General features: G+C 36.6%; 1 protein-coding gene across 1 annotated transcript in view; it reads right to left on the minus strand.

Annotated features, from left to right (window-relative positions):
- The window catches only part of LOC103090091 (vesicle-associated membrane protein 8-like), a 32,552-nt gene continuing 20,942 nt past the window's right edge, over positions 1 to 11,610 (minus strand). Inside the window, exon 6 of the mRNA XM_007447554.1 lies at positions 1 to 138. Coding sequence (XP_007447616.1) covers positions 1 to 138 — 138 coding nt within the window. The remainder of the gene's footprint in view (positions 139 to 11,610) is intronic.

Consider the following 11,610-nt stretch of genomic DNA (forward strand, 5'->3'; position numbering starts at 1 on the left):
TCAAGTTGGTATTACATTTGTACTTAAAAGAATGATGATGATTGAAAGGAGAATGGCCATGGTGATGACTATAATCTTTTTGAAGTGTTTCCACCATATCCTCCCAAGAATCTTTCTTGTATTTTGGGATTCTTTGGCCTGAAATGAAAATAAACACAAATTTAATGTTTTCTTTCCATTTCTGGATTAATGTGCACACTACAATACTTATTAGAACGATTTAGAAGAACAGATTTAATTTGGGTTTGACCAATCACAAAAAGTCTCAATAAGTCTGAGCAGCTGTTATAAAATGATGCACCAAGATTCTTTATTGTGTTCAGCTATACTTTTATTGGCTTTATTAATTTTGTGACCTTGAGTAAGTTACTAACTCTCTGAACTTGTTTCCTCATCTTAACATCATGATTTTACTTAAATTCCACTATCCCCTACAACCCTATTTAAAATTGCTACCCCATCTCCATTCCAGAAGCCCTCTTCTTCTTCAATACATTATTTTTCTCTTATCTAACAATATGTACATTTTACTTATTTGTTGTTTGTTGAGAACGTAAGTTCTGTGAAGGCAGGGATTCTTTTGTCTGTTTAATTCACTGCTATATTCCCAACAGCGAACAACATAGAGCAGGTGTTCAATTATAATAGTATTTGTTGAAAAAATGAATGACTAAATCTAGTAAATGAGGATAATAGTATCTGCCACATAGTAGCCCAGATTGTGAGGATTAACTGAGGTAGTGAATATAGTATATCGAGACTGGATATAAGAATAAGTTATGCCATTATTATAATTAATATTTTGATGAATAATGAGATGGACTTCGTTAAGTACGATACAAAAAGTTTCATATCTTAATTAACCTAAACAAAATAGCTCACTTTTATTAAATTTTATTAAGATTATTGAAAGAGGGCTTCCCTGGTGGCGCAGTGGTTGGGAGTCCGCCTGCCGATGAAGGGGACACGGGTTCGTGCCCCGGTCCGGGAAGATCCCACATGCCGCGGAGCAGCATGGCCGCTGAGCCTGCGCGTCCGGAGCCTGTGCTGCGCAACGGGAGAGACCACCGCAGTGAGAAGCCCGCGTACCACAAATTAAAAAAAAAAAAAAGATTATTGAAAGAATCCAAGGAGCAGTGGAGAGAAATGAAACACGGTCACACGAAATTGTAAAATCCTTCCCCCCATCCCCTGAAGTAAGCTTTATTGTTTTCATTTGGTCTACTCCTTTTTATTTTTAAAATATATGTAACCGCTTTTCCTATAGCGTGATACAAATAAATTGCTTGATGCTTACATGGATTTCTTCTATCTGCCACCTGGATGAGTAAAACTCTAACATATTTCAGTTATCTTTCTTCGTGCAACAGATCTGCTTTTTTACTCTCAGTATATATGGTGATTTTCCAAGAACAAAATCAAGGTATGTACATGATTACAGTGCATGCTATAAATGGCATGAATCCTGGTATGCCACTCAGGTGGCCTCGTGACTAGTGTATGACAAGTTATGGGGGCCCCAGGTTTATATATCCAAGATGCTGGTGGTTATTCTCAAGGATCTGGCGTATGGAAGCTAGTGACTACATACACTTTCCAAGATGTTATAATTTATTGAATGCTTAAAGTGCAGGTACTATAGGACATGCATTATATGTATTTTTGCATAATAATATGCAATACTTATAATAACCCTAGGTGAATATTCCTGTTTTATAGTGTTGAAGAAAATGAGGCTCAGAATGGTTTAAGTTGCTTGCCTCAGATTTAGAGTAAGTGGTGGAGCTGGAATTCAAATCTAGAATTGCATGACTATACTGCCTCGTGTAGAAACAGTGAATTAAGGTATAAATGGACTTTATATCTTAGATTATTTATTCTCTTTTATTAATGTAGCATGTATATATAGTTTGAAAAGTCAGAATTCTATAAGGCTTATGAGTAAAAACTGCATTTTCCTGCCCTGCTCCTCTTCAACCTGATCCTATTTTTCAGAGGTAATCACTTTCAGCTCTTTTTGTGTGTGTTTTGTTAATTGCTGTATCTCTATTTCCTGGAACAGTGGTTCTCTCTTGGGGATAATTTTGCCCTCCAGAGGACGTTTGGTGATATCAGGAGACATTTTTGACTGTCATGACTGTAGGGGTGCTATGGGGCATCTAATGGATAGAAGCCAGGAATGCTGTTGAATATCCTACAATGCATAGGACAGTCCAGAGTGTGCCACGGCTGAGAAACCCTGACCTAGAACAGTGTCTGACATGTAGTGGGTGCTCAGTAAATACTTGTTGAATGCACCTCATTTAGCTGTTTATTTTTTCCTGCTGTTTGTTTTCCTCTGCATTGCTAGCAACCATATATATATATTTTTTCTTGATTTTTCCTGTTTCCAACTACAGAAAAGGGGATATAACTCCTACCATACCTCCAAACCCCCCTTCCCCAAACACATACCTTTCCTTTCTTTCCTATTCTTTTTGTTTAATTAAAGCTTTGTAACTATTCCCTGATACATGGAGCATATTTGACTACATTGACTTTAATGTATAGCTTTTTGGTTTCTCTAGAGCTAATAATAGGTAGGTAGTTAAAATGTTTTCATTTATTAGGTTTTAATCTACCAACCAGTAATTCATTCCCAAACTCTCCAAAGGAGCTGGAAAATATCCTTCCTTTGATGGCTCCTCTGTTGGATCCTTCTGCTTTATCTTGAAGTTCCTCACAGAGCCTTTTGATCTACTCCAATGTGGTTTGGTTGGGGTCTAGGTTTGCTATACCTATAGCTTTAATCTTCAGATCTTTCTGCACCAGTATCCTGGGAATGCCCTTCTCTTGTGTTGGGCCTTTTGTTTTTTCAGTCTCATTTCGTTCCCTTTCTTGATTTATTTCCTTCTGTTCGTGAAAATTTTCTGCTGAAAACTTCTTAGAAAGGGTGAGTGGGAGATATGTTTCTGAGAATTTACATGCCTAGAAATGTCTTGATTCTACCCTTGGTAATTTGGGTATAGAAGTCTAGTGTGGAAATCATTTTCCTTCAGAATTTTAAAAGCATTCCTTCATTTTTGTTTAGCACCGATATATTGCTTTTGCAAAATCTGTTATTCTAATTGCCAAGTCTTTGTTTTCTCTCTCTCTCTAAAAACTTTCAGGATCTTCTCTTCCTTTTTAACGTTCTATAATTTCAAGATTACATGCCCTGCTATGATCCTCTTTTGTTGTTCACTGAATCTGTAAATTCATGTTATTTAGTTCTAGGATTTTTTCTTGTATTAATCTGATTTTCTCCCCTCTGATTCCTTCATTTTCTTTTTCTGAAAATCCTGTTATTCATATGTTGTATCTCTTAGACTGATTCTCTGTCTTTTCTCTCTCTTTTTGCTCTGCTCTCTGAGAGAATATCTCAACTTTATATTACAATCACTCTATTTAATTTAAAAATTTTACTGTTGTTTTAACTTCCAGAAGATCTTTTTGTTCTATGAATAAGCTTTTACATAGCTTTCCATTCTTGTTTCAGGGTTGTACAATATTGTCTTCTATTATTTCTCCGAAGACATTAGAGAGGTATTTTTTTAAAAAATAAATTTATTTATTTATTTTTGGCTGCGTTGGGTCTTTGTTGCCATCCGTGGGCTTTCTCTAGTTGTGGTGGGTGGGGGCTACTCTTTGTTGCAGTGGCTTCTCTTGTTGCGGAGCACGGGCTGTAGGCACACGGGCTCAGTAGTTGTGGCTCGCAGGCTCTAGAACTCAGGCTCAGTAGTTGTGGCGCATGGGCTTAGTTGCTCCGGCATGTGGGATCTTCCCGGACCAGCAGCTTTTACTGCTCTAATGAGGCTTGAACCCATGTCCCCTGCCTTGGCAGGCAGATTCTTAACCACTGCATCACCAGGGAAGCCCTGTTTGCTTTTTTTTAAGTGAAGTATAATTTACAATATTGTGTTAGTTTCAGGTGTACAACACAGTGATTCAGATATACATACATATGTATATGTGTGTATACATATATATATGTATATGTGTGTGTGTGTGTGTATATATATATATATATACACACACACACACACACACACACACACATATTTATTTTCAGATTCTTTTCCCTTATAGGTTATTACAAAATATTGAGTATAGTTCCCTGTGCTATACAGTAGGTCCTTATTGGTTATCTATTTTATACATAGTAGTGTGTTCATGTTAATCCCAAACTTCTAATTTATCCTTCCCCCCAGAGAGATTTTTTTGTTTTAAATGAAGCTTTCTTTTGCTTCTGCATTATCTGTTTTGTCTGAGTTCCTTTTTTCTGTTTACTTTGATTTTTTTTTTTATTATAGAGATTTTTCTCAAATTTCTCATGATCTAAAATGATGATTGGAAACTCCATATGAGTGAGTGAGGGCTATCATTTGGTGGGCTTCACTATAGGATAGTCTGGTATGAACCTGACTATTTCATTGGGGGAATGCCTCAATATCTGTAGGTCAGTATCTGTAGGTCTTTTTTCCTTGGCCTCGTGAGTTTTCTTAGGGAGGAATCCTCTAATCTCCTGTCTGGGTGAAGCTGACTGGGAGAGAGGTTGGGGAATGGTCACCCTATTCAGGATGCAAATTTTTACTTAGTCCACCTAATTTTAATATGATGGTCACACTGGCCTTAACTGCACCTGGTAAATGAGTTTAGAATCTCTTAGGTCTGTTGTCTTTAGATAATACAATTTATTATCCTTTGTCAGGTGTAAGGAGAGGAAACTGTGGCTGTAAAAAGTCGGGAAGGGGCTCTACAGGTAAAATGTTCCTTTAAAACACATTATACCCAATCTCTTCTTTCTAGACCCATACTGCTTTTAGAAGTACCGTGTGTCTCCTTTTAGAAGTACGATGTGTGTCCAATTTCTGATCCTTTCCAAGGTTCTATGGCCTGGATCATTTGGCATCTTAATATCTTCTGCCATAAGCTTGTTTTCCGAACTTTTACTGCTCTAATGAGGCTATTAAGTACTCAGAACCCATTTTCCTAGCTTCCAAAATTAGAAATTTCTTTTCTCTTGTTCTTTTTCTAAAAAATCCTAGTGGTTTATACATTAAAATCTCTAATTGTTGTTTTACCTATCATTTTATTGGAGTTTTGAGAGGATACCAAAATAAATGTATATGTTTAATCTGCAAGTTAAAATCCATGACCCATATTTATCTGTAGGCAGACTGACAGAAAGCTTATTGGCCTACTTTTTGTTAAAAAGCCAAATCTGCTTTTTAAGAATAGTTGGGTCTTTTACAAAAAGATCAAGAGAGAGAAAATTAATTTAGCTAGGCAAAAATAGAGGGTTTAGTGAGAATGATTATGTGATATCTGTGTGAAAATAATCTGAGAACAGTTATAAAATATTTCAGTCAAATTTCATCTTTATTTATTTATTTTTTTGGCTGCACTGCGTATGGCATGTGGGATCTTAGTTTCCCGACCAGGAATCAAACCGGCAGCCCCTGCAGTGGAAGTGGGGAGTCTTAACCACTGAACCACCAGGGAAGCCCCAAATTTAATCTTTTATTGAGCTGCTTCTACTCAACTGGCTTCAAAGAGGAAGTCATTTTTTTCCCACTAATCATGAAAATACAATGTAAACATAAAAGTGGGATTTGTTTGGAAGGAAAGGCAGTAAAGTGAAAAAAAAAAATCTCTTAATTTTTTTGCTGTAACTTTCTGGGATTTAGATGTTGCCTCTTTTCCGATAAGAAAGAAACGATATAATCTAATAAAAAAGTAATAGATCCAGTGATATAGTGGATTATGTAACCCTGTAACCCTGCCACTATTACTTCTCAGAAATGCTAGATAAAATATAAGAAGCAAACTTTTAAATGCATAACTCATATTGGAAGAAAGTAAGAGTAAGGCCAAGTGCAGGAACCTAGGAAAGCAGTGAGAAGTTGCACTGATGGTGCAGCTCCTCTGGATTTGGGAAGGTGATGATGTTGGCCTCTGCCATGCAGGCAGGGCTTAGGATTTAGTGCTCACAGTGGGCTAACCCTTGGGCTCACGTGAGGAAAGCAATGAAACTACTCAATTTCCATCCTTCCTGTTAACTAGGCTCAAAGCTTTGGAGTCTTCCTTGACTCTCACCTCATGGCCAATCTGTCAGCAACTCTAATTTGCTCCACCTTCAAAATATATCCAGAATCCAACCACTTCTCATCACCTGTATTGCAGTCAATATTCATTTAGTGTTACCTACACCTTTACCACTATCTATATAGTTCCTTTAGAATTTCCTTTAGTGATAAACTTCCAGATGTGATAAAGACAGCCAGCTGTCCACTGAAGACTTTGAGTTCCCCTTCCATAATGTATAGTTGTTGCTGGCAAGAGACTGTCCAATCAATCACAGATCACATTTCTCAGGCCCTTCATCCCACCCCTTGCTGTGTCCTCTCTCTACCCCATGTACCTATGCAAAGCTATAAGACTAATTCCTACCAATAGATTGTGAGTAGAAATGATGGGTGTCACTTTTGGGCTGAACTGGCTCAAAGCAAATGTGCTTCTTCCACTCCCTGTTTAACCAGCTGCCACCTGAAACTGAAAGATTCTGAGGGGCCAAAGGCAATGACAGAGTCACAAAATGGAAAAAACTTGGGTTTCTGGATTACCCTGTGGAAGTCTGCTCACTGAAAGCCTGCCTTATACTGTTATACAACCGAGAAATTAACCTCTGTTGAGTTAAAACACTGAAAACTTGAGGTATGTTGGCATAGCTAATGTTTCTCTAATAGTGAAATTGTAGTAGGATGAGATGTTGTTATTATCAATACAGAACTCTAAAACATGTAGCACTGGCTTAGCCATCAGATGGTAGGCACAGAAGAAACTGATATTAGAGTCTGGAAAGATAAAAGACCAATGCCCTGCAGGGTAAAATATTTGCTAAAACTATTGCCTGTGATAATTTGGAAGGCAGGCAAAATACTACAGAGTCTGTCCTTTTAGAAGAAAAGGTTGGAAAATAGAAAGGTAGTAGTGTGAGTTCTTGTTACTGGCTACATTTAGCAAGGCAGCAACTGGCTGGTTTGCAAGAAGAAATGAAAAGGAATAGAGAGACTGCAGAAATGTGGAACATTGGAAGATTGGATAAGCTGATGGTTTGGGGGCTCAAATAATAAGACATTAGATTGAAAAGGCCTTTTAATGACAGATGCCCATTAAGATTCTACCCTTCCTCAATTACAAACACCCCCCAAACCTATTAAAAATGGACAAATGACTTGAAATGCAAATCAAAGTGAGATACCACTTCACACCCAGTAGGATGGCTATAATAATAAAAAAAAAAAAAAGAAGGAAAAATAACAAGTGTTGAAGAGGATGTGGAGAAATTGGAACCCTCTTACATTACTGGTGGGAAGGTAAAATGGTTCAACCACTGTGGAAAATAGTTTGGAAATTCCTCAAAAAGTTAAAATAGAATTACCATATAATCCAGCAATTCCATTCCTATGTACATACATAAAAGAATTGAAAACAAGTATTCAAACAAAAACTTGTACACAAATGTTCATAGCAGCATTATTCACAGTAGCCAAAAGGCAGAAGCAACACAGATGTCCATCATTTGATGAATGGATAAAGAAGTTGTAAATCCATACAATGGAATATTATTCAGCCAAAAAGGAATGAAGTACTGATCCATGCTACAACATGGATGACCCTCGAAAACATCATGCTAAGTGAAAGAAGCCAGACACTAAAGACAACAGATTGTATAATTCCATTTATATGAAATACTCAGAATTGGTAAATCCATAGAGACAGAAAGTAGGTTATTGGTTGTTAGGGGCTGGGGAGTAATTGCTTAATGGGCATGAAGTTTATTTTTGGGGTGATAAAATGTTTTGGAACTAGATGGAGGTGGTGGGTACACAACATCGTGAATGTACTGAATTGCCACTGAATTGTATACTTTAAAATGTTAATTTTTTGTTATGTGAATTTTACCTCAATTACAGAAAGATTGTGCCCTGCATTAGAGATCAGATTAAGGGTATAAGCTTCCTATCCAACCAAGCCTAATGGCCTCAAGGTAGTTGCCTTTAACTTGAGAGGGAGGCATGACCAAGGAAGCAAAGAAAATACATATTGGAAAGGATAAAAAAAAAATCCAGTCATTTTTCATATATGATGGCATTTCTATGTAGAAAATGCAAATAAGTCCACAAACAAACAATATTACCATAAAAGAGTTCAGCAAGACTTGGGATACAAAATCACTATGCAAAAATTGACTGCATTCCTATTCACCAAAAATTTTTTGAAAATGTAGTTTAAAAAATATCATATAGAATAGCAACAAAGGGGCTTCCCTGGTGGCGCAGTGGTTGAGAGTCCGCCTGCCGATGCAGGGGACACGGGTTCGTGCCCTGGTCCGGGAAGATCCCACGTGCCGCGGAGCGTGTGGGCCCGTGAGCCATGGCCGCTTAACCGGCGCGTCCGGAGCCTGTGCTCCGCAACGGGAGAGGCCACAACCGTGAGAGGCCCGCGTACCGCAAAAAAAAATAAAAATAAAAAGGAAATAATAATAATAGTACATATGGGCTTCCCTGGAAATAAATCTCAGAAAATTTGTACAAGACCCTTAGGGGAAAAATTATAAAACTCTACTGAAAGATTTTGAAAGAGACTTAGAAAAATTAAGAGACATAGCATGTTCAGAGAAGGGAAAACAGTATTTTAAAGGTGTCAGTTCTCCCCATATTAATGTAATTCCAACTAATATCCCAACAATTTGTGTGTGTGTGTGTGTGTGTGTGTGTAACTTGAGATGTAGAATCTAAAATTCCCCAGAAGAGAAAGAAGCAAGCCTTGCCACCATAATTTCCAAAAAAGAGAAAGTAGATGAACTTGCCCTATAAGATATTAAGACTTCTCATAAAACCACAGTAACTAAAATGGTGTAGTACTGGCCCAAGGAAATAGAAATAGATCAGAAGAATATAATAAATACGAATCAAAAGAACGAAAATTGTTTACATATGAAAGCATTATATGTGGCAAGGTTGGCATTACAAACAAAATGGGAAAGTCTGAGCTATTTAATAAATGGTCGTTTGGGCAACTGGTTATTTATACAGAAAATAACAGAATTTGATTCCTACCTCATATTTTATGCAAAAATAAAATTCCAGATGTTTTAAAGATTCATGTTTAAGAAGCAGAAATAAAAACTTTTAGGAGACAATATAAGAGTATCTTTATAACCTGGGGAAAGGAAGGCATTCTTAAGACACAGAAAGCATAAAGGGCAAGACTGATACATTTGACTACATGAAAGTTAAAGACATCTGTCCATAAATGGATAAAGAAGAAGTGGTACATATATACAATGGAATACTACTCAGCCATAAAAAGGAAATAATGCCATCTGCAGCAACATGGATGCAGCTAGAGTTTATCATACTAAGTAAGTCAGAAAGAGGAAGACAAATACCATATGATATCATTATATATGGAATCTAAAATATGACACAAATGAACCTGTCTATGAAACAGACTCACGGGCATAGAGAAAAGACTGGTGGTTGCCAAGGGGGAGGGGGTTGGGAAGGGATGGATTGGAGGATGGGGTTAGCAGATGTAAGCTTTTATATATAGAATGGATAAACAACAAGGTCCTACTGTACAGCACAGAGAACTATATTCAATATCCTATGATAAACCATAATGGAAAAGAATATAAAAAAAGAATGTATATATATTGTTATATATGTATAACTGAATCACTTTGCTGTATAGCAGAAATTAACACAACAGTGTAAATCAACTACACTTCAATAAAAAAAAATAGTAAAGAGAAAAGACTTCTGTCCTAAAAAAGACACTATACACAAAGTTAAAATCAATCCACATACTGGGAGAACATATTTACACTTTCTACAACTAAGTATTAGGATGAAGAATTATATACTCATTCATTATTCTAATGGTTATAAAATTAGTATTTTATATATATACTAAATTATTAAAAAAGATAAGCACCCCATTAGCAAAATGGGCAAAGGATATCAACAGGCCACTCACAGAAGAAACTCTAATGGTTAATAAACAAAAATTGCTCTCTGTCATTCCAAATTAGGGAAATGCAAATCAAGACAATAGTTACTTTCTTTCCCCTACCAGATTGTTAAAAGTTATAATCTAATAATCTCAGGTTTTGGAAAGACAGTGTTGAGCGACGGGGCCTCTCATACAGCGCTGATGGGAGTATAAACTGGCACAACACTTTGGAAAGCAATTTTGAAACATTTGGCTAATTCAAAGGTGCACATATTTTAAGATCCAGTAATTCTATTTCTATGTATATATTATAGAACAGTGGGTCAAAAATGGGATCTAGCATCCCAGGGGGTTGTAAAAGGTGACCCACTGGAGAGCAGGAAAATAATATTAGAACCATATCTATTTGTTCATTTTAATCTAAAAAACAAGAAGGAAATGAAAATATTTAAAATTTAACATATGGATAGGCACTGACATCTTCCCTAGGTATGATGTAAAATGGTAAATCGTGAAAGTTAAGATGTTTTGAGGGTAGAGGGGAAATTCCACAGTGATGCAGAGTTGGCCACTGCAGACCCCTTTGTCCACTCTCTTGTAGTGTATTGCAATATCTACAATTTATATGGGTAAGTGAATTATGGGTAGTACATGGGTAATATTATTTAGTTTTAACTAAGCTAAAGTAGACATGTGGCTTAATTATACTAACAAGGCAAAGATAAACAACAAGAAAATGACAAAGAGGATATACCTCTGCTTCTAGTTTGAACACTCTACCTGCCATATTTAGAGACTTAAAAAATAGTCATTTGTAATCAAATCTGACTTTTAATCACACTATCATTAAAATACATTATTAAAATTTTTCTTAGAGAGACATAGTTTTAATTTTCTTAAGAAAAATTGTTTAATATTTTATTTCATCTTTGTCTCATTCTTTTAATTTCTATTAGTATGTTTTAATATATAACATTACTATCGAAGAATAATATAATTTATATATATTTAAATGCATTCTCAAGAATATTTTATGAATAAGTATGCATGATCAAAAAACTCTATAGACCATTGTCTTAGAAACACTCTGTAAATGTGTACTAAAAGACATGTACAAGGGTGTTCAGTGCAGTGTTGTTCATAATAAAGAAGTTGGAATCTACGTTAATATTTATTAAAAGGGGAAAGGATAAGTATTTCTGTATTTCTTAAAATAGTAATGATATGCTGTCAGAAGCTAAATTGATAAATTAGAGCCAAGTGTATCGAAATGAATACATTTCAAAAACATAATGTTGAACTAAAAACTCAGGTTGCAGAAGGATAGGTTCATTATAATGTCATAAATACGAAGTTTAAAAATGCAAACCAGGGCTTCCCTGGTGGCGCAGTGGTTGGGAGTCCGCCTGCCGATGCAGGGGACGCGGGTTCGTGTCCCGGTCCGGGGGGATCCCACATGCCGCGGAAGGGCTGGGCCCTTGAGCCATGGCCGCTGGGCCTGCGCGTCGGGAGCCTGTGCTCCGCAGCGGGAGAGGCCACGGCAGTGAGAGGCCCGCGTACCGCAAAAAA

This window comes from Lipotes vexillifer, unplaced genomic scaffold (genome assembly GCF_000442215.2).
Source record: "Lipotes vexillifer unplaced genomic scaffold, Lipotes_vexillifer_v1.1 scaffold272, whole genome shotgun sequence".
Classification (NCBI taxonomy): Eukaryota; Metazoa; Chordata; class Mammalia; order Artiodactyla; family Lipotidae; genus Lipotes; species Lipotes vexillifer.